At 36.8% G+C, this 24,014-nt stretch overlaps 2 protein-coding genes across 4 annotated transcripts; one reads left to right on the forward strand and one right to left on the reverse strand.

Moving 5' to 3' along the window:
• Window positions 1–177: 177 nt before the first annotated feature.
• On the forward strand, window positions 178–7,923 carry LOC109034048 (uncharacterized). Of its 3 annotated transcripts, XR_011900413.1 has the most exons (6): window positions 178–412; window positions 1,595–1,753; window positions 2,820–3,971; window positions 4,360–5,363; window positions 6,028–6,158; window positions 7,684–7,923. XR_011900413.1 is itself a non-coding variant. In XM_019046976.2 (4 exons), the coding sequence occupies exons 1-4, from the start codon at window positions 317–319 to the stop codon at window positions 4,612–4,614; spliced, it is 1,662 nt and encodes a 553-aa protein (XP_018902521.2). In that variant the 5' UTR covers window positions 178–316; the 3' UTR covers window positions 4,615–5,702. The 3 variants fall into 3 exon arrangements, 1 of the variants encoding a protein (XP_018902521.2); XR_011900412.1 differs by lacking the exon at window positions 7,684–7,923 and having other exon boundaries at window positions 6,028–6,166; XM_019046976.2 differs by lacking the exons at window positions 6,028–6,158; window positions 7,684–7,923 and having other exon boundaries at window positions 4,360–5,702.
• On the reverse strand, window positions 6,361–23,872 carry eIF3a (eukaryotic translation initiation factor 3 subunit a). The gene is made up of 17 exons (XM_019046964.2): window positions 23,684–23,872; window positions 21,867–22,063; window positions 20,799–20,947; window positions 19,607–19,757; window positions 18,451–18,654; window positions 17,282–17,490; window positions 16,217–16,388; window positions 14,864–15,163; window positions 14,163–14,345; window positions 12,858–12,995; window positions 11,873–12,082; window positions 11,007–11,183; window positions 10,167–10,331; window positions 9,153–9,388; window positions 7,978–8,102; window positions 7,010–7,174; window positions 6,361–6,467 (listed from the first exon to the last, which is right to left on the reverse strand). Exons 1-17 carry the CDS (start codon window positions 23,730–23,732, stop codon window positions 6,415–6,417), a joined length of 2,883 nt encoding a protein of 960 aa, XP_018902509.1. The 5' UTR covers window positions 23,733–23,872; the 3' UTR covers window positions 6,361–6,414.
• Between the last annotated feature and the right edge of the window lie 142 nt (window positions 23,873–24,014).

A 24,014-nucleotide genomic window follows, 5' to 3' on the forward strand; every position in this document is an offset into this window, starting at 1 on the left:
GTACATTTTTATATTTTAAACCTTTTTGAAGCACAATTTTTTGCCTTTTAGCCTATCATTCAAAAACAAGAGAGAAAGAAAGTAATAAATAAGATGTGATACCTAATATAATTTTAATGGTCTCTACTCAATTTTGCTCCATAGAATAATTTTTTTTTGAACAAACCATCTGAAATTAAGGTTATCTTTCATAGGGGGGGTTATCCTCTTCTCAGCCTCTGCTTGTTACCTAGTTACAAGCAGACCTTCAAATTGATAATGAAAGAAAAAGGCTTTTCCCACTTTTCTCCTCTTGGAACTGTCACTTTGAGTCAAAATGATGGAGTTCAAAATTATTACTGTGAAAATTTTTAAGCAGTCTTCACCAATTTCAGCTGCCCTACAAAAATTTAACTGCTCTCCAAGTAAACTGGTGAGTTAATTTCCTGTTATCCTCAAATCATTCCTCACCTCCAGTCTAGACCTCTTTGAACCCTAATTTATCATCTTCGAGGTTGTAGCATTTGGAGATTAAGGCAAGATTATTGTGTTCTAAGACTCTTTGAAGTCAAGGATTCAAGGAATTTGAGTCATAAATAATAATTTTTAAAGAAATGACTGTATACTTACCTGTATTTTGAAAAGTAGCAGCCATCAGTTTTCCTGAAGGAACGATCTAATTCCAGCTAGAATTTAAAAAATAGTTAAAACTTGACAATTTGCAAGAAAAAGAAATTTGTTATCGCCTTGTGTTAACATAGGTATCAGGATTTGAGTTTTTGAGAACATTTTCTCTCGTCCCAAAAAATGTGTTCTGGCAATCAAGTTCAATTTTGTGTCAATAAAAATTAAAGATAAAATTCAATCTTTCCGCAGCTTTTTATTGAGATAGGTAATGTTTTTGAAGAACTGCTGAAAAAGAAGGGTTTTTAGCCTGTCTTCAACACAAATTAAAAAACCCGACGAATCATCAGGCATTAGCTTTTCAAGTGTTGCAGATCGAGAGAAGTATAAAGTAATAATAAGTGCTATGAACAAGCAAAGTGACAGGATGCTGCATCCCTGCTGGAGCAGGAAAGATTTTACTACCACTAAGGATGAATTCCGTATGAGCCTTCAGGCGTTGCCAAATTTACTCTGATAAAATATGAATTTTTACGAATATTCGTGAATTTTTTTCTTTAAATTCTTTTAGAATATTATATTCGCAATCAAAACCAAAATTATCTGAAAATTTCAAGAGAAGATATTCATGACTCCTAAGAAATAAAAATTTCATTCGAAGAAATTTGACAATTCTCCAATGTTCACATGGCGTTTTCCCTTAGCACGGCAGAGAAGCTCTTCTCTCTGCAACCTTCGGAGGTTTCAGCCTTCAAACGTGTCCCATTCTACAGGGTGATCTTAAAGTCCCGCACCAGGCATCACTTGCAACTTTTGAGCAAATTGAGAGAGACTTGAAATTTTATGAGTACTTCTCATTTAAAGAAAACGACTTTTGGAAACCCCCAAATTTTTAAAGAATCCACCCTGAAAATAGACAAGAGCCCTAGGAGTTACATTGGTGGTGCGGGACTTTCAGATCACCCTGTTTAATACTCTCTCGTGCTAACAGCTCAAGAAGATGAACTCCAGAAGTGCATCAAATGGATTCTTATGGCGTGTTTTAACTAGCACACGACACGGATCACATGCAGTGCAAACCTCCAATTTTTTGAGCCACAGTACTACGAAACCATATGGTGATCAAAATCTGCCAACATCGTTCATTAAGGTAAATGTAAATCTCAATGGAGTATAGGATTTAATTATTTTAACTGAATCTCATTTTGGGCTACAAGGAATATCTTTCACTTGCTTAAATGGCAAAATTACTTGACTGTTTCAATGCTGAGAGCGTCAGAAGTTACTTTATCTCTTTGGTTCCATGTATGCAAAGGAACTTTAACTAGATCAGAGTTAAGATATTTTAAGGCATGAATGAGGAGTTTGGAAAAGAAGGTGTTTAAGTGCAATTTTTAAAAATTGAGATATTAATGACTCCAAGTAAAACTACCTTCTCTTAAAATATTCTCTGTGAAAAATTCACCACGAAAGTCTAATTTTTAAGCATCAATAAGTGAGTTTGAGGTTTACCTAGTAGCAACCACTGTTAAAAAAACTTTTAAAATACTCTCAAATTTCAAAAAGACAACTCTTAAAAAAAACTGTTCCAATTCACTTATTAGGAAACCTTTTTTGGCTATTTTTTTTAAAGTAAATTTACAAGCGGTAAAATTTAAGTAAAACAAATGCTAAAAAATTCTTAAAATACCAACTATAATTTTTCAACACTAAAAATGTTTGAAATAAATGTTAAAAAACTACAGTGATATTTAAGAGTTTTTTTGAACACTTTTTCCCTAAATTTTACTTTGAAAAATAGTCAAAAAGGGTTTCCTAGTATGAAAATTTCAATAGTTGTCTAGAGAGTTTTTGAAGTGTGTTTTGAAAGGTCATTGCTACTAGGGTTCCTTCATCTATAAGGTTCCGTGTAATCATGTAACTTAAGCACTTACTTCTTCTAATAGTAAGAACTGCACTTATGCGTCTTGTCCTTCAAGTCCCTCAAATAATGCATTGAAATACAAGAAGCATCGGTACACCCCAGTCTAAGGTATGTGTTTTCCCATCGGTACTGAAGACAAACAATTGCAAGAAACATTCATTATTCTGGTCAATGAACGGAATTTCATTGTTCGACGAAATCTAGAAAAAGATTAAAGTCCCTCCACGAATGAAACACCTAAAGACTTGTTCCTACTGAATCGTCGCAAATAAAATGTAATGTATGTTTGCAGGCTGAAACATTGGATATTCCCCGCCTACTGGGAGTAAGAAGTCCTGACATAATGCTAATGGTGAAACTTGAGAACTATGACATAGCTGAAACACCACACATAAAATTTTTAGAGGACAAAACTAACAGTTCTACGTCCTATCTTGTCTCTATTTGCTGTCTGATAAGAAATGCCTTTAAAAACTTCAGCCTCTGGGATCTAGCAAGTTTCGTAAGCAGTGCGAAAAAGTTTAAACTCGCGAATCCACCTGCAGAGGCTACCTCTGTAACAATAATTAGGGACGATGAAACAGACCCTTACACAATGCAAGAGACAGTCAATCAAATTATCAATCGCTCGATGAGACCTGAGTACACACTGAATTCTCCTGTGGTGCTATTAAAAAAAACCTCAAGGGCCGACTGTCGTGACAAAGGAGGAAAACAGAGCGACACGGGAAATGCAAAGGAATGTGAAGCAGGCGATACTTCGAATTCTGATAGAAACAAAACTCCCGAGAGAAAAGACGGCACAAAATCGGACTCAGGCCATGAGTCTGCTGAGGATCCATCACCTTCAAAATGTGAACCCGGTTTCTGTCAGTTTCCAAACGAGAAATTTACACTGAGATGTCCAGACACCCAGCCACCTGCAAATTGCTCGAACTGCGGAGCATTTTCACCTGGTAAAAGCACGGCTTCAGGTGAGAGCGCATGTTCAAGGGAGCCATCTTGCTCTTCACCCTCATCAGGTTGCCAATCTCCTGGCTCAGGTTCTCTATCACCTGAGAGAATCGTATCAGGTTCATCTTCAGGAGAATGCCCTGATAGATGCTCTCCTCCAGGCACACCTGCATCTTCTTATTCAGGGTCTCCGAGATCAAGCTCAACTCATGGTAGTTGCCGTAGCTGCCTTACGCCAGGTTCATCAGCAGCATCTGCTAGGTCTCGTTCGTCTGCTAGAAGTTCAAATTCAAATAGATCGAATGCTTCATCAGTGAGAAGTTTAGAGGAAATTCCTAACTTCCCTGAGGAGGGCGGCTGGGCCTCTTTGCCCGACGACATCGACGCAGGTTTAGAGGAAGAAATGTGCGAGAGAAATCGACCCAGAGATGATTATTGGGACCGTTGGAGGCGTCCTGTGCAATCTCAATCTCGTAATCCCCCTCCACAGGTAAAGGATGATGTCAAACTTTAAAATTACGAATTACGATTGAACATTTTACGAGAAAAAAATTGGGTAAAATGAGAGGATATAATTAAAGAGGGCAGGCCATGATAAAAATCTCATTGTGAATCTTACAATAAATTCACTTGTTAAGTGTGTCTTATTTTTTTGAATCTTAATCAGTTGTTCACAGCGACTTGAAATACCTCCCCTCCCCCCAAACCGTCAATTTTCACATTTTACATAGACTTTGGACCTTCAACAGATCCCTTGAGAAATATTGTTTGTTGGACTTTAGAAATATCACCCTTTTGCCTATCTAAATGAAATTCTGTCTTCCTATTTTTCCCTTCTTTTCTATCCTGATATTTCATTATTTTGCTCTGTTTCCCAGGCGAATTACTACCCAAGACTTTACTATGAAGAAGTAACTTATGAGCCATCTCCAGAACCATCTGCACCAAGACAGAAAAGTCCCCCCTTCAGAGTATACGAAGACCCCGAGGGTTATGAGCCGGCTAGCTCTATACACCGTTCTCGAACGTCTCGCGGCATGCCTTCTCCTATCTCTGTTGAAGGATCTGCCAGAGTTAATCCAATGAGAAGTTATAACTCTCCGCCTTTGCACGGTCCGGATTCTAAGCAATAGGGCTGTGAGAGTTCGCCGAAGGGTTGAGTACCTTCCACTTGACAACCCTCCACGGCGTACTTCAACTCCTACAACCGCGCCTCAAAATCTACCTCCCGGTAGAGTGAGAAGAAATCTTCTTCATGACTTATCCGACTCGGAATCTCCTGTAACAAGTTCCTTGCATCCCCCATTCGAAATTTCTCCTGAACCATTCATACCTCGTACTAGAAGAAGAAGCGAAGTCTTAGTTTTTTCGGATGACGAAGAGGCAGGCCCATCGTGTAGATCTCCCACACCTGGAACCACTAGCTGGCAACGGCGTTCCCCACTTGTTTTCTCGGATGACGAAGAGGCAGGCCCATCGTGTAGGTCTCCCACACCTGGAACCACTAGCTGGCGACGACGTTCCCCACTTGTTTTCTCGGAAGATGAAGAGGCAGGCCCATCGTGTAGATCTCCCACACCTGGTTCTGGACGTCGGCTTGTTTTCTCTCCAGAACCTACAACAACCCTTAGCCGGCAACGACGTTCCCCACTCGTATTCTCGGAGGATGAAGATGAGGACGCGGGGCAGGTGATGCTCGTCCGTGAGACTGTAACAACTTGCGATGAAAATAATACTTGCGTTGAGGAACAGCGAGAAACCACTGTTAGCCGACGAGAATTCACTAATAATGGATGTCATCCGGTCGGAACACCAGTGGTAAAAACTGAAGTGGTGAAAACAATCCCTGGCGATGGTAATGGCTGCAGTCCCTCTGGCTCGGGTAATCACGATTCACCGCACACTCCTTACTCAGATGGAAAAAAAAAAACTTCGATAATTGACCTGCCTGGTTTGCAAAGTGTTGACCTCTATGTGAGCGATAGAGAGCATTTGCGATCTTATAATTTTTGTCGCAGTTCCCTACCTTCAATTTCTGATGACTTCATCTTGCACCCGTTTAAAACAGTATCAAGCAACGGCAAAGCAATAGCTGGAAAGCTCGTCTGGGACCAAGCATTATTAGTTCTAAAAAATTATACTTTCAACTGCCATGTTAGCCATGAAAAGAAATTGCACAGTTGTACTTTTGATAATTACACGCTTCCTTTGTTTGCATTTCGTTTGGTTTGTTCTGTAGTGCAAGCATTAAGTCTGCGTTCTGACAAGAGACAAAAAATGCAGAGGCGAGTTGAAGAGCTGTAAAATTCGTTTGTGGGAAACTAGGCAAGGTCTGAACGAGAAGAAAATGTCACATGATTCCTCTTCAAAATCTCACGTAGAAAACGAATCACACAACTGTAACCTCGGAAATTAACTCCTGAACAAGATGTAAACCAAAGTTTTTAACACAGATCAAATCGAAGTTAGATCATACACTAATGACATCAGTTGTATTTATGCCATTTAACTTATGTTAATTCTAGACACCTATATATTGTTTAAAGGTTGATGTCCAATCTTCCTTCCCATTGTGTGATTCGCTTTCCTCGTGAAATTTTTGAGAGGGAACAAGCTACGCAGTACTCCAACTCATACCTTATCTAGTGCACTAGCTCGACAACAGCAAGCTTCTGAGGTAAAAACACACATCCTCATTTCTTGTTCCTATTGTTATTTTTTCATGAGTTTCTTTCCAAGGGGCACACAATCATGTTCTCAAAACAGAAGTTTAAAAAACCTATATTTCATTACCATAAACGTATGACATGCTACAAAAGTCAACAATAAAATTAAAGACAGGAGAAATGAGCGGAGTAGAAAAAGAAAAAGGAGTAATGTCGGAAATTGACAAAAATTTATTATATAGAAAAATAAGTAAAGAAGTACTTAAACTAGTTGCGTGGACCACCATTAGATGCACCTTCGGTCTTCCCCCGACGGAAAGCTGGAAAAAACATAACAAGAACAACTTGTTAGCTTTATTTCTGTCAATTAATTTTTACATTGATAAAACGCATTTACAAATATTGAATTCACATATGAAGTTTGCTACTGGATCAAAACTTTGGAAAATGATTCTATCCTTTAAAAAGGAAACAAGACATTATTTTTTCAGTCCTTCGAAATCTGCAAAAATGTTAAATTATCGTGGTAGTTCTTGGTGTACTTCCGAAAGCCTTTGGTATAATGAGAAAAATTGATTAGTAGAGAAAACCCTCGTGTCAGTTGATAGAGCTACTGTTGTTACATTGTAATCAAGAGTTCTATGACTGTGTGGCTATGAAAATATAATTACATCACATTATACACAGCACAAAAAAGATAGCCCAAAAAACGCTAATAAACTTTAACAATTTCAACAGAAGCGGTGCCATGGATATCTTCATGTCTTACTTTTTGGCAATTCACAATGAACTTATTGATAACTACAAGAAGATAAAAATTAAATCGATTTGATTAATAAGACCAAAAAAGACAGCAACTTACATGGGACCCATTTTTCTGAAGATATTTTAACATCCTTATTTTCCTTGCCGGGAGCAGGCGGTTCCGGTCTATTTTCTCTGGGTTCTGGTCTGGCAGGTTCAGGTGGCCCTGTTTTCCGCTGCGGTGGACGGTACACCTGTTTCGGAGGTGGATCTTGCCTGGGTCCTGAAAAGTAAAACATTCTTGTTTAGATTTATAGTCGTAGAATTGAAAACAAAAAAATCTCTCCTGAAACAATCCGTTCTTGGCCTTCACTTACAATTAGATTATTTAATTTGAGAATAACTAATGGCTTGATTGCTTGAATAAAAATCAAGTAGTTCAAGTTCCTGCACTAAGAGTAGTTGTATTTTGTTCGAAACGACAGATTGTTTCTGTTTTTTTTTTTTTTGTTCCTTTTGCAGGATTCTGAACAACCAATGAGAAAGCAAATTCAAATTTAAGGTTAGAAAACAGCGTTGTCTCGTACAACAACATAAAAACGACTTTCCTCTGCGCATGTTGCAGTTGCTGTATAACAATGTGGGGGTTCCCAAATTTTGCACGCGAAAATAAGCCCGCCTCCACAACACAAAACAACTTCGAACAAAATGAAATTGTTACTTGTTTTCCTAACATGTTGTGAGTGTTGCCTCCGAACAAAATACAACTAGTTATTATTGAACATATTCTAGCAGGAGGTAAGTAATGTTCGTCCTGAAAATCAAGATCCTATGTGCTTCCTGGAAGTGAAAATTGGAGCGCTGTATTTTTGCTGATGAAACAAAGACAAACTAGAAAAATTTTTCTTAGTCAACACGTACAAAAAAAAAACTTCATTCCATGAACTCAAATATATCTGAAAGATATTCCTCCTTCATCAGCGGACTTTCCAACTTCCCGCAGCTTTGACAGAAGGTACAATATTTCCTGTACATTCTTTAGTCTACTATGAGATTTCTATCGATACTCTAAATGGGAAAACTTACCATCACCCGGTCGCCTCATTCTATCCATTTCTGCTTGTTTTAGAAGTTCTTCACGTTTGCGTTCTGCTTCTTCTTCTCGTTGCCGTTGTAGTTCTGCCTTCTTGTCAAGAGCCTCTTTACGTTTTCTGAAAGTCAAAACAGTACATTGAAACTTTAAGATTTGTTGAAGAATATTTTTAAAAAGGAGATTTTTTCTAGTAGACTTATATTCAGTTGTATTGAAATTGTCATGACATACAATTTGGAAAAATATGCTGTACTCATAGAATCAGATGATTTGAATCTCCAACATTGAGGAGACACTAATAATGAATCACTAGACACGGTTTGAACTAAACAGAAACGTCACATGTTTTCTCTTCTAATTCTGAGAAGAGCAGGTCAAATGGAAGTTAGATCATAGAAATGAAGTCATTTATATTTTTGTCATTCAAATAATAATAATTGTAAGCACTTATATCTTCATGAGGAGTTGATTTTCAAACTTCTCGTAAAATTTGTTATCCTTGTGAAAATTTAACTAGAAGACATGTGTTGCATTTAAATTCATACTTAGTCTAGAGACCCACTCTAGGCTCTTTTCAGAAAGTTAAATAGTAATTTAAAAAAAAAAAAGGTCAAACTACCACAGTCTACTTCAATCTTATGGACATTCTACGAAGCGGCTTATCCATAAACACAACTACCTCAAAATATTGAAGTACCTCATCAACTCTTATTTTGTTAGCAGACAGCTATTGAGCTGTGCTTATAAATCTTCGACTAAGCACTGCTTGTAAATGGAAACCAACAATCCATAAAATCAAACAAGATAAATTCAACAATGCAACATAGGTGGTTTCTCTGATCGAATGGTATTAATAGGCTTCTAAAAATTTACTCTGGAGGTAAGTAGAATCAGTGAGAACAAAAACACACCGACTCGAAAAAATTAATCTAATAAAGACACACAAAATTGCACAGAGGTTAGTCTAGGAAATATATTTTTGATGCCGAAATACAAGTACCTACGGACACTTTAAAGGTCCAAGTTGGAACAAATGCACTAACTTCAATGACTTTTGTGAAAATTGGCTGCTTCCAATGAAAATTGAGCATTTTCAACTCACCGAGTTGGTGCATTTTTGTTCTCACAGATTCAATTAATGAATGAAGTCATTAGAAAAAGTATAAACCTGTATTCTTCATCCTTCTCTGCCTTGAGTTTAGCTGCCAGTTTTTCTTCTTCCCGCTTCTTGCGCAGCTCTTCTTCTTTGCGCTTAGCCTCTTCTTCTTCCTGGCGCCGCTTCTCCTCCTCTATCATTCTCTTCTCGTACAGCTCCATTCGCTCCTTTTTGCGCTGTTCTTTGCGCTCCTGTAGCCGCTTTTTGCGTTCTTCCTCCAACCGTTTCTCGTATTCTTTCAATTGTTCCTAAAAATTAATGAATTTAGATTTCATCATTATCCACACTAATTACCTTTTATTCACTGGATAGTTTGGAGTAGAGACTAGAAGAAATTACCTTTAAAATTGGGAAATTTGTTCATTGATTTTCCAGATTTTCATACATCAAAATGAGACAGAGATAAAAATATTGTAACCTTCCATTAAATTCAAAGCATGAATTTCCAGGGTGTCTACTAAGACAAGCTGGCCAAAAATCAGTTCTTTTACAGTACTTCGTCAGTACGTCCCCAAGAAACTCAGTACTTCCTCAACAGAAAATGTCAGTGCTTTTTCAGTACCTCCATTTGAAAAAATTTTAAAATTTGAAATTCTTGCTTGAATTGCTACAAAAATGACGTAGACACAAAATTTCATTGGTAGCTTAAAGGTATTGCTTGAAGATTAATTGACTGCACAAACGCAATCTTGTAGGCAAATACTACTCTAGGAATCAATACGCAGGGGATTGCATACTTTCTAGGTTTTTTCAAAGAACACGCTTGGTATGAGGGGAAAAATTTTAGACCTTCTTGCAGAATTTCCGCTTTTATTCAGTACTTCCAGACCGCCCTTAAAAAGTCAATACCATTTTCCGACTTTCAGGAAATTCCGGTCTAGTTAACATCCTGATTTGGAATGTCAAATGATTCTGACGGACTAATGGTTCTTATGCTGAATTTTTAACGCACGTTGGCAAAAAACTCCAACATACTCTCTTATGACGCGTGCGTCCACCGCTGTCAGTTTGTGTAATGGTTCTTACCTGGAATGCAGCATATCGTTTCGACCTCAGAGAAGCTAGGAAGGCTTCTTTATCAGCAGCCATTCGTCCAAGACGCTCATGTTGCTCGACAAAGAACTTGCGCTCTTCGGTCAAAGCCTTGATTCGCTCTTTTTCTTTTTGCTCCCAGTAATCACGGTGCTCAATCTGAAACAGCATACCAGACATTAGTCTTTAGCTGAGTAAACACTTTCATACATAGAATAGAAATAGACATAGAATGTTAATCAGAGAGAGACATCAATTCCTGTAGGATACTTAAACCTCGATTTTTAATAAAAAACAACAAATAAAATTTTACACACCACAGCTTCATGAAAAATACTTCCCTTGCCAATAAATGAACCGTTTAAAACAGTACAAAGTAATATGTGTAAAACTTGGCGGTAAACATCATGGTTTGAAAAGATTTTCATTTAAGAAGACGATTTAGACATTAAAGTTGATGAAAAACAAAAAAGATGAGGGAAAGAGGCTAAAAAACACAACAAAATGCCTGAGAAGTTTCAGAGTAGTCTCAAGCCTCACTTTTCTTGTATTTTTTTTTTTTTTTTTTTTTTTTTTATTTTATTTTATTTTTTTGGCTATTTATGTATTATTTTGATCAACTGAGTTATTCTTCACACTGGACATATTTATTTAAGCACACGATTTACTTTTATTTTCACAAAAGATGTTAGAAACTTATATTTAGTCGAACTTACTTAGAGGTTTCACAAATATGAGTTGCAACTCTAACTAGTGTTGGAATATTTTTTGTCTCATTTGTTCTTTAGGAAATAAGTACTTCTAAAATATCATGTTTCAATAACTGAGCTATACCTTCTTCTCTTCGATGGCTTTCTGGAGTAGAGGGATCTCTTCAACGCGTTTTGCTCTTTCATAATAATCCACCTTCTTTTCTTGTGTTTTGAGTCTCTGTTGGAAGTCTTTACGCTCCTTGATCAACTCTTCTTGTTCCCGCATGGCTATCTTGTCCGGATCCAGCTTCGAAAGGTCCTGGGGATAAAATATCAAACAGCGGTTAGAAAAATTGTTTTAAAATGGATCTTTTGAATGAACGCTTGCGAATCATTTTCATGCTCTAAAGGCAAACCAATAATTCAGAATATCTTATGATTTGTTTTTGACATGGGAAAGAAGCGAAAAGGCTTGTGCAAAATTGTTGGGGGAAAAAATTATTATTTAACTGCAAGCCAAAGCAGAAAATGCTTTTTATGGCTGATCACAGTCCGAATATTCAATGTTGACATGAACAATTCATGTTCATTTTCTCGTACATGAGCATTTCATGCTTATTTTCTCCACACAGTTATCGCATTGTTTAAACCATTTTAATGCATGTATATTTGTTTGATCATCTACTTTTGCGCCGACAGATTCTAGTGACGATGACAAGAGCAGGTAAAAGTCATTCTAATTTTAAAAAAAAAGCATGCCTGACACTATTACTTCCCAAAGAGTGTAAAAGACATGATTAGATCAGTCATCGTTCTTCACATAAAAGTTAGGTTATTAAACAAAGAAAGGGCGCACATTAAAAACTTTTCTAGAGAGAGGATGTGTGTCACTGATTTGCAGCAGGAAGGGCCTAAACTTCCTGTAAGAAAAGCCTGTATCATGTTTTTATTTTTCCGATAAAATACTTTAGTGATTCTTCCTTTAGATGGATTTTGAATGAAACCCACCTCTTCATCCAGTTTCTTCAACATTTTTTGACCGTATGATTTTTGTGAGATGGCAGCCATCTTATCCTTCAATATTTGATCTTGCTGCTGGCGCATTTCATTTTCCTTTCGTTTGCGTTCGCGCTCTTTCTGTTCCTTCTCCAGCCGTTCTTTTTCTGCCAGGGCCAACCGACGATTCCTCTCTTCTGCTTTTCGTTGATCAGCTTCTTCCTGCACGGGAAAACCAAATGAAACAAAACATTGAAACCTGATGTATGAACCAGAGCACTCTTGAACATTCATTATACAGAGAGGCTATACTGCACTGCTTTTGATGCTGAATTTATGACAATTTTTCACTACCAAAAACGTCTGAACTTCCAAAGACTAATCAAGGAGCTCTTATTCGTAAACTAAAAGATTTTGACAATTTTTTTTAAATACTTCCTAGGATATAAAAAAAGCTTAAAAAAGTGTCTTTCTTAAAAAAGAATTGACCATTATAATTTCAGAATTTATTACTCAATCTTCAGGTCTGGTCAACTCTACCCTGCTATTCATATGCACCAATTCACTTTTTACCTGTTGTTGCTTTTTTAAAAGAACTTTCGATTTTTCTATTATGGCTGTTGAATTCAGCAAATCCAATCACGCGAGCATACCGATTTCCATGAATTTTGGAACATTACTGTTGCCAAACTGCAGGAAAAACAATTTATTTCCCAGAACTTTCGAGAGGGGAGGTTCTAGCCCCCATAAAAAGCAATTTTGGATAAAATTTCATAGAAAATAAGTTATATTTCAACCACTCCTGCGGTCTGGCAGTTTGACTTTTAATGACCCTGTATTATAAAATATATATTGGCAAATATATGTTGTTCCTGTGACCTGGCGAGAATAGTCACTGCAAGTCCCTGTAGGCTGCCTGGCACTCAACAAGTTGAAACACCTCGACCTACTTGATGTCTGTATCAAAACTAATAAGTTTAATATTAGTAGAGCTTACCCTTTGCAAATTCATCTTTTCGACATACATTTTCCTTTCCTCAATAATCTTATGTCGGTTCAGAATACTCAAGTGTTCCTTTCTAGCGTTGGCAAGGTAGTATTTCACCAGCTTTTCATGTCGTTCTTCTCTTGAAGCCTGGATTGAAAAAAATAATAATATGATAACACAAAGTGAAAACCACCTTTAGACAAAAATCTAATGGTAATATGTACAGTTTAGGAAATTGTCATGGAGAAAATAACTTCGATATAATGCAAAACGAATTTTCCTGTGAACGCCTCATTTTTACACTTTTTACAGTGCAGCACTCAGTTGCTCGAATTTCACAGAATAGGAAACAAGTTATTATAACCCCATCATAAGATGGCGATTGGACTGCATTGAGCAAGAAGGAATTAAGTTACATCAGTCATTGCCCAATTTCATCGGATGATTTATTTTTTTACGGGAAAACAGTTATGTCAATGCTTTTGAAAATTTCTGGAGATTTCTTCTGGGACATGAAGGAAACTCAATGGGATTTCCAAAAGAGTTCATGCAACCATTCTCCTGTGAAAAAATATTGCTCAATAAAATTTGGCAATAGCTGATGCAACTTGACTCCTCTCACCTTAACGCGATCCAAGAGGATGTATAATGGTAAATGTGTTTCCTTTTAAAAAGATAGTCTTGAAGTTTCAGCAGAAAGAAACAAAAATTCTGGTACTTGCACTGTTTAAACCCTGATTTTTTCTTCAATGTTCACTAAATATGGAATTATTCAGGATGTTGGTACACTTAAACTGTCTAACAGAAAAAACTTTCTTCCAAAAACTCGAAATTAATATCAACATAGTTTCAATGCCAAATTCATCATCCATTCTGGTTTGAAAAAGTGGTGCAATGACTGTAGTTGAAAATTTTAAAAATAATGTTTCTTAACAAGATTGGCAGGGATGGGGAGGAGGGCAGGTGTTTCAAAACTATGTTCACATTACTGCAATGTGCAGAATACTGGAATTCAGAAAATGGGTGGTGGTGTGTACAGTTCTTAGCTCAAACTTAGATCCTGTTTCTTCAAAACTTCAAGGCATTGAGCAACAGGACCTTGAAATCAAATTGTTGCAAATCCAAACTTCAATTCTGGCCTTTTACGTGCAGACAGAAGTGGTTGGAGATACGATCTCCCACAGTTTGAGGACACAGGAAGAGACATTGGTTATTGCTCTCTCCTGCAAGTTCAAATAATTCTTTGATTCTCAAGGGAAGGAACCGTTGGATACCATGTACGATTCGACTACAACACGTTTTTGAAGAACTTACCTGTAATACATCTGGGTTTATAATTTGAATAGCGCTAGTCAGAACCTGTGACATACTAATCAACTGACTACGAATCTGATCGCTAGGCATACTCTGAAGGGTGGGGCCATCGGGTTTGTCCTCCCGAGAATCGGACAGGTCTTTTCCAAAGTGAACGCAACCTGCACGATGGTCAATGATCACCTGTAAAATAGAACTTGTTTAAAAAGCATGTCCTGCATTAAATTAATATCAAGCAGGCACAATACTACACTTTTTCTTGGTCTACTGTGAGGAAGATGGTCCATATTTTACCCTGTATATTTTTCTGCTCTGTCAAACTAAAAGTTCTCAGATATTTTGTCCACTAATTTTCCCCCAGTAATCTGTTTTTACGAATGGTCAATTTAAAATAAATTTAAAAGAATTGAGAATTTGCGCACTAAAATCTCACAGGCCTACTTTTTATCAGAAATGAATTTCATCCACTTCAACAGAAAACCACACTTCATAACAGATGACACCTTTACAAATGGCACAACATCATACAGTTGCAACATCAACAAACTCCTTGGCCACTCTGCAATGATTGCTACAATTTTATATATAATTTATTATTCGAAGCCTAATTTCACTATCATTATTAGAGAAACTATTATATAAGTCTCTTTTCTTAATGCTTAAAAGACAATAAAAAATTTACGTGGCAAATGAAGTCTTACCTGCATATCATTGTGTCGCACACAATCAACGAGGAGTCGTTCTAACTGGAATGGAGAACCAAAATGAGAGAGCTCAATCAGGCGGGTGAACTTGACAGTTTGATAAACCTGGGATACTTGCTTGATCAGACGAACCAAAGTGACCTCGTGAAGTGGCGCTATGTATTGGGAGTCTTCGGTGAGTGTTGAGGTTATGTGATGGACACGAGAGCACAGATCTAAAGGACTGAATTCAACTTCTAGAAGCTCATAGAGTTCTTGTAATGGCTGAGAGGCCAAGGAGACAATATTAGCACGAACCTACGGAAATGTAAAGGAAAAAGTGATCAAGCAACGGGAATCCAAGTAGAAAGAGCTACATACCTTTAGCAAAAATAATTGAACAGCGACAGTGGGAAAAACTAGAATGCACACCCAAGACAGTATATTAATAGATAATGAGGGCTTTGAAATGTGAGTAACTACCATGTTGAGTTAAAAACTTCATCAAGTGATTCTCAAGCTCACTTTAATTAGAGTCTATATACCATAACTTTGGGTGACTAAGAGGCTGTTCAAAAAATGTGTAATGCTAAAATCGGGTTGTTTTTAAATCCTCCACTCCCCTCTTAATGTATTCGTGTCATAAATCCCTATCTTTTAAAACATAAAAACAAAATGGTGTTACTGAGTGTTACTTCCTTTATAGACAGCCTCTAGGCCCAGTATACGGGACGATTCAAAAATCCTGCACCACCAGCATCAGGTATCACACTCATAACTTTTGAGCAAATTGAGATACAGACTTAAAATTTGTTGAATGTTCTTAGGTTAAAACAAACGATTTTTGCCCCCCCCCCCCCCCAAGTTTTAGAGCCACCACCATGAAAAATGGCAAGAGCCTTAGTGGCTATAGGGTTGGCGTGGGACTTTTAGATCACCCGTTATTATGACTGTGCTAGATTCTGATGGGTACAAAAAAAGAGGAATTTTTTTCTCTTGATGTAAGATACAGCTATATTTGTTTCACTGACCTTTCTCTGTGAAAAAACCGAGAACTGGGACAAGGGAACAGTATGAATTTAAATCATTAAAAATGACAATTCAAAGTGATTTGCGGCCTTTAGATTTGTACTATTAAGTAAAGCTAAACTATGCTGTTGGTTTCAAACCCCATGCTATGATTTGCAAGTTACAGATCTCTGTATCATGCATCAGGCATTAGTCATTACGATTCACTTTTTTTATGAATGAATAGTCTCTAGTAAGCATGCTAAGGAAACGAATAACTGAATGTTCTTAGAAACTTTTGTTCCGATTCTTCGACTCTTTACTGAAAATAAGATTTACTTATTTTATTTTTATGGAACTTACAATATCTTTGATCAAAGAAATACGGGTGGGAGCCTGAGGTAGAGAAAGTAGAGTTGCTAATCTTTGTGCTTTTTCTAACGGGCTCTTCTCAGTCTCAATAAAGCGACAGAATTCTGGGTGAGAGGAAGGCAATGGGATAGCCAACACAGCCAACAACACACGGCAAGCCATCCTGGGAAAAGAGAAAAAAATTTGCTAAAAAACAGTTCTGCAATATTTAATGAAGTTTTAAAACATCAAATTTAAAGAAACGAGGAAAATCTGAACTCACATTTATACAGAAAAGTGACATGCGATAGTTAAAATTTTTCATGGCCTATTGTCTCCCACTTGAAAGTACGTATCTTGATTAAGCTATATCAGTATTCCTTGATTCCTAACTTACATTTTAATTATTTGCAGAAGCGCCGCATAAATTTTCCTAAAATTTCTGGTGATATTTCTTTACCTCTGTGAGAAAAGACTCTAAAATTTTCAGACTAATTCAAGCGATGATTTTGCCATAAAAACATAAAATGTCTGTAGAAATAGCAATATAGATTAGCACAGGCAATAGTACAGGAAATATAGGTTCCTTCAGGTAGGAGATGATGAGTCTTAAATGGTCATCAAATTTTGGATGCCTTGTCAATATTGGAAGCTTTTATGCATTGGACCTCTTAAAAAAATGAAGTCACAAAAAACTGCAAAATGGAAAGAATCCTAAAAACGCGGCTGCCAACAATTATATTAGAATCAATATCAGTTATTGTCATGATAATCGCGATACCTACTTCTCATGCTCTAGTAAGATGATCACAATGAGCTGTGCCATAAACCCAAAAAAAGCACTATTGTTGCAGTAAACACACGTTTGCTAGACGGTTACATACTAACTTCACAATGTGTCAAGATATTGCTTAAGGTTCTTTCTTGTTTCTGGAAAACTTAGGAAATCAAAACAGCTTTTTGAGCCTCTTCTATGGGCAGTAACACAAAAATGTGGAACAAATTTGAGATTCTAAAGAAGGTTATGAAGAGCTAATATAGAAGTTGAATCTATAATAACCTATTCATCGTGCTCACCTCTGCAGTTCTTCTGGCGTTAAATTCTTTTTCATTTCTTTGCTCAGCTGGAACAGCTTGAATAAAGCTGCGGCATGGAATAAGTAATAGCCGGCTTTCCAGAAAACCATGGCAAGTTTTTGGTAGTAGTTGGCCATAGTTTTTGGGTTCGGCAACTTCTTTGAAATCATCATCAGGTTATGAATATCCTCTGTGATTTTGAAGGCTTCCTGAAAATCGAATGCTTTGTAATTAAAGAGAGGAAGATGGGGGAAAAAAACTTTGAGTATTGAAAAGGAGGGAAATCAGCAGAAAACGGTTTTTAAAATAAAAGAATTGAGAATAATGGCTTAAACATTTGGATGCAGCGAGTGCAAAAAAGGTAATCACTTAGAAAATTTTAGGAAAATATGGGGTATTCATAATGAGAAAGTCACTTAGAAAAATTGAATGGCTAACTAAGAATTTTCTGTACCCCTGTTGAAAGTAAATGAAGAGTAAAGATTAAAATGACTCATCAATGGCAACCTTTTTTAATTCACTTTTTGAAAGTAGGGAGTGAACTGAGCTTCTACGAATTTTTCGGATTTATTAAGCCCTAAATGGCAAAGAAACTGATTATGAAAAAGCAAAAAATGGGACCACTTTGAAACGATATTTTTGGCAGGCTCTGATGCCATAACTAGGCAAAAGCAACAGCATTTGCCAATTGGCTGAACTTAACTTCAGGCTACGCTTTGTTACATCGACTTGACTGTCAGCTTTTCATTAGTCGAATTTTGATTGGCTTTTACTTCCCTTAAAAAAATACTTTTCAACTAGCTTCAAGAAATTTTACGTTAAGAAAACTATACGCCAGCCCTGTAAAAATTCCTTGCCACTGCCCCATTACATACTCCGAAAACATTAGCAAAAGTTGAAAGTGTCAGAGGAAGTCGAGAGAACATAAAATAAAATGTATTAACAACAAGCTACATTAGCTTGAAAAGACATGATCGACTTTAATCAAGAAAACATTTTTTGCTCCTCCAAATTTGATGAAAAGGTGAAGATTACAATTTGAAAAGAGCATAAATTAACAACACCATCTGTAACATCAAGAAACTATCCTCACTGAAATGTTCAAATAGTCTTTTTCAGCCATTGATGATGAAAAAAAATATATTACAATTAAAAGAGTTAGTTCTGACCTGCCACAGTTCCATTTGAGCTGCATAATCAAGCTGAATAAGCCTCGTGTCCAAGTTGAACTGTTGGGTGTCAGGCCGAGTGAGATTCACATTGCTTAGATTCGTCGGTGAGGATTTGCCAATATCTTCCAAATGTTTCCTAAGTTTTTCACAAAGCTTCCTGAATTCAGCTTTTCGTCCGTAGTTGAGACAAAAACTGAATGCCTGAAAAATGAATTACATTGATTACATTATGAGCTAGTCTTCAATTCTTAAATCAACAACAAAGAACTTGGAAAGCGAGTTTCTTCAGATTTTAATCATGAATCTTTGATGAGATCAACACTTAAAGATCCGTTTAACAATAAGTTCTAAGGCCAGTTTTACAACGAAAATTCCCCGATTTTTCAACATTTCTTGACCAAAATTCCCTAACTGTTCACATGGACAATTCAAAGCTTAGAAGTGAAAATAAGACATTTTCAGCATTAATTTCAGCATTTTTAAAATGAGAAAAACATGTGAGCTTTTTTCACTCTTCAGATATTAATCAATTGATGGACTAAGATTGCAATTCCTCAGTGAAAATTCTCTGTCCAATATTTACTAAAAGTGTGACTCTGAGGATTGTACCCCGAATCAGTCTGGTAGTGTGGACCATGCCGATATTATTTCGATTAAATTTCCCAGTCTTTTTCATGAAATTTTCTGAATTTTCCCTCATTTCCCCCACCTGATGTTTCCTGGTTTTCCAGACCTGTAAATACCCTTAGCCTTAATAATAATATGACCCTTGCCGTTGTTGCAAGCATAATCCAAAAACAGCAGAGGTTTCTGTCAAGGGGAACGAAAAACTTGAAAACTCCCTTCCTAAAAATATTCCCTACATCCTGATTGCAGCACTTTGATGTTTAAGACAAAATAATATTCCTGTTTTGACCAATTAGAAAAACACACTCATTACATATTTTTCAGTATGTGGGAAAATGACCCTTGAATACATCTCATAAAACTCTTTTCATAGCTCATTATACATAGATGTTTAATAAATTAGGATGCTAGATTGACACAAAAACCTTAAAAAATCGACAATGATTAGATCACTGATGACATTTTTCAAGCCCTTTCTTCTGAAGAAAGATCAGTATTAGAATGTTGGTAGGAAAATGTTACATACCATTCTAGCAATGTCATGATACAGCGGTTCAACATGGACATTGATCTTCAATAGCTCTAAGCACTGACCATAAGATTCCCACAGGAACTTCACCCATGGGGCCAAATGTGTTCGTTCACTACGGTCCTGGGCATCCTCTCCGCTCACAGCACTGTCCAGAATAAATGAAATTAATGTTGGATCTTTTCATGGCAAACACTTTTTAAAGAAAAAGACTCTAAGGAATGAATGATATTTTAATGAGGTCCAAAAGACAAAGGTAGATGAGAGGGCAAAATTATGAACAAAACCAGTGTAGTAGGTCTCCTTGCAGTATAATAACGTGAAATTCCTTGTGCTTTATATCCATAAGCTGGGGGCAGATGTAAAGTGCATGTGAAGAGGAAAAATTCCTTCCATGAAACTGCAGTACCATGAAAGAATTGTCAATTTATTGCTAGTGAAAACATTCCACCTTTTTGTCAAGTCTTCGGAATAGTAAAAATTATGGATGCTATACAAAGAGAGAAACATAATGTCAGGGGGGCAGATAGTTCTTTGTCTTCCTCTTCCTGTTGCTATCCACATAAAACTGAGCCCCTCACTATTTGCTTCGTATGAAAGAGCGCGCCCCACTATTTTCTTTGCATAAAAGAGCGCATTACTCAGTTTCCTCTTAAGTAAAACGCCTAGAAATTTTCTTCTCAAAAAATGACATATTCTATGGATTTTCTTTGAGAAAGTACATACATTCATACAAAGATTGATACTAAAATTCAGGAGTGCATTATTTTGGGCCTCTGCAATTGCCTGCAACACACAGGGTCTTTGCAAAAAGGTTTACACAACACGCTGATCAAAATTTCAAAAATTTTCAAATTATTTTTAAACATATGCAACAGTCGTATTTATTCCACGAAAGTTGAAGATGTAAAAACCTTCCAGAAAGAAGAAGAAGAAAAAAAAAACTCCCAGCATTCCCAATATGGAGGGCATTTTTACAATTTAGTCAAAATTGTGCGAATGAGAACAATTCGCACCACTGCTAAAATTTTAAAAAGAAATCCTGAATGCTTTCTGCCTCCGCAGTTTTCCACAACTTTTAGGTGCCTCCACACTTTCTCCACAACCTGTTGGTCGAATGCTCCCTGCACCTTTGCATAAGGACAGCAACAAGTCGACACTGAATGAATAATAAAGTGCAAAAACCAACCTTAAGAGAATACTTTCTGGAGTGGTTATGTTATCCAAATCATCAATATCTACAACAGCTTGCTGTGAAAGTTCACGAGCAGCTTCAGTTCTTTCTTCAGCAGATTTTAGGTAGCCGCGAATGACATTTTCTAATGAACCTACATTGACCTGAAAAAATCAAATGTGAGAATTAAAAAACAGCATTCATCAAGCAGTTAAGGTTTCTAAAATTTTTGAGGTATGAATTTTTTATCACAAATTCGACATTTGTTCACCAAATACAATGAAATAGTGCACTTTTCTGAATTAAAATAAAATTAATATTCTAGAACTTGATCATGCTTAAAATTATGAAACTGCAACAGCAATGACTACTACTCTTTCAAGCTAGGTGTGTTTTTTTCTAAAAAATTGTGAAGGTACTTTTTTTATTTCATCTATAAATAGATAAATATTCTTTAACACTAGGATAGGAAATAAAAATAAAAATATGTTACCTAAGTACAACTCCTATCATGAAAAATGAAATTTCTAAAAACATGGCAATCTGTACATCAACGACTGAGGCAATGGGTGCGAGGAGAGCACTTCTCGATTGCAGTATTTCAGAATCTCTGCTAATATTTCATTCTTAGTAAAAAATGTGAAAGCATGCATTTCAGAAACATTTTTATAGAAGATTCTACAATATTCTGTGGAACACATTCCAGAAAAATCATCTTTGTTTTTTCTCCAAGACATAAATTAGCAAAAAAGATGCTGAGACACTGCAACAAACCTAGAAGTGCCTTTCTTGTGCCCAGCGGCTCAATTTTTTCCTTCACAACAAAGGAAAAAATGAATATCTACTTTCAATCACTCTCCTTCTTCAAATTATTCATACAGATTCAGCTGTATAACATTGCACAGCATAGTTGCCAGAAGTGCAGAAAAATCAGCACTTTTCTGCCACTTTAACCCATGTAAAATATCCACATTTTATTGCACAATCTGGCGACCTTGTTGCACAGTTTCATTACTCATTTTATTGAATTATATAAGACTTCACATCTAATTTAGAGTCAAGTTGACAAGTTACAATACTCACTGTCTGAAAAACATTACGATACTGGAACAGTCCTTCCTTGGCAATATGCGATTTCTTCAATTCTACACAAAGGTCCAAGTACTTGAACATAATAGGCTCCAGCACGCTCTCGCTGAAGCTGTACGTGAATTTCTTGTTTTTGAAGACTTCATAGAGAGTGACCAAGGCTTGGTCCTTCTTCCCGACCTCAATGAACTCTGTGAGTGAAGAAAACATGATTTAGCGTCTCAGAAGAAAGTAGAAAAGCAATCACGCATGATCATTATGGATCCCTAGAAAATTGACTTCTCATTCCTTGAATGACACCCAAAAGAACTTTTAAAGCAAGGAATTTTGGGCCAGCATGGTTTCTAGAACTCGCGCATTGTATGTTGAGACAAACGTCAAAGTCTTGTTTATGCCACCATTCACCAGTGGTGCCACCTGACTGCATGTGTTAACTTGATGAGTGGTGCGAAATCAGAGCTAATCGGAGATTGGCGTTTGTCTCAACATACGATGCGCAAGCTCTAAAGGCTCAAGAAAAAAAGAATCTGTACATCAAACCGATAAATTCAGCATCAGTTAAATTGTACTATTTTATATGATGATTTTTACAGCCTCCTTAGCATGTTGCACTTTAAAACGAGGGCCAACAGCAAGAAAATTAGGGCTAAAAAGTGAATTTCATATCATTAAGAGACAGGTTTTCCATCCTGAGATTTTGCATTGCTGTTGAGTTGAATTTAAGATGTGATTTTGCGCCACTTGGGCCTTAACATCGCTCGGAAAAATTTTGGTTCTTTTGCGCAACGCAAAACAGCAATGCAGGAATGTAAAGGTGCGGGTGTCTGATGTTCTTTTACTGGGAAGGAAAACAGAGCTTTCTTTGATCCCCGATTTCTTGTTGAGCCACTCGTCGTAGATAACAACGCTTCCGGCCTCAATTGCTCAGCTAACAACACCTTGACAAGTGATTGGATACCTCAGGGGACGATGATTAGATGCAGTCCACTGAAGATGGAACTGTACCTGCTAAATTTCATGGCAAGATATCTTATCAGCGTTAGATGGTTAGAAAACTTCTTCAATTAAGAGGCACCCAGTCGCAAGACCGGAATCGAACAATTGATAAGGATATCATTCAGAAAGAGAAGCATGACTGCATCAACAAGTTACAGCGATGCAATTCATACTGAAAACAAGCAATTTAAAAGGTAGCCCCATGAAAGGTAGAACAGGGTTTGAGAACTATGTTACAAGTCCTTATCAGTAGTCAGATCAAGTATATCAAGATCAATTCTAACAGACATGCGAGATGTTCATGGGCCCATGGCTACATTTATATTTTACGATTCCATACATTGGGGATGAATATTTAATTTCAAGAGCTAGAAAATTTCTGAAAGCTGCAATCCAGCTGCTGATAACCTTACTTCAGCAGCAGATCTTCAGCAAAGTATTTTTAAATATGGAGCCCCATGAAACTTCTCGAAGCAAAACTAAAAGGAAGAGATAGCTATGAATAAGTTCCCGAGTTATCAGCGTAGCTGATTCATCTTCATCCTGACTCTTTGAAGAAGAAAGAGGATATAAATATAAGAAATGGTGGTTCGGCCCAGATAAGAATTCTTGGGACGAGAGACCCATTCGATCGGTAACGAAGGTAGGATATGAAAGTAAGTAAATAAAAGGGAAGGCATATTTCAGATAGGAATAAAATGCGATCATTGATTGAACCTAATATCGCCTAATTTTCAGGGGGAAAACATGGAAAACATCAAAAAGAGATAAGAACAAGCCGAAGATCGGGTAAGGCGGTGTAAACAGGCTCTTACCATTTGCTCGTTTGAGTGCATTTTCCGGCCTTTGAAACATTCGCGCCATCGTGGAACCGAAAGATTAACAACTCTTTATCACGAAGGAATATTACAACAACTCCGAGGGCAAAATTTTACGAAGAGATCGAGAATTTTAAGTAAAGGTTCTTGCTTGAGAGACTTCATGGATGCCAATAACCTAAAAGTAATTGCAGATGTCTGCCGAAATGACAGCGTGACAGAACGTGTGCTAGCGGTAGAAGTGTCGACATAGCATCTGCAAATAAGTGTCGACAGAAATTGATTAAATTGAGCAAAAAACTCTCAGAAATGACTCAATGGGGATCAG

The sequence above is a fragment of the Bemisia tabaci genome, chromosome 8, assembly GCF_918797505.1.
Source record: "Bemisia tabaci chromosome 8, PGI_BMITA_v3".
Classification (NCBI taxonomy): Eukaryota; Metazoa; Arthropoda; class Insecta; order Hemiptera; family Aleyrodidae; genus Bemisia; species Bemisia tabaci.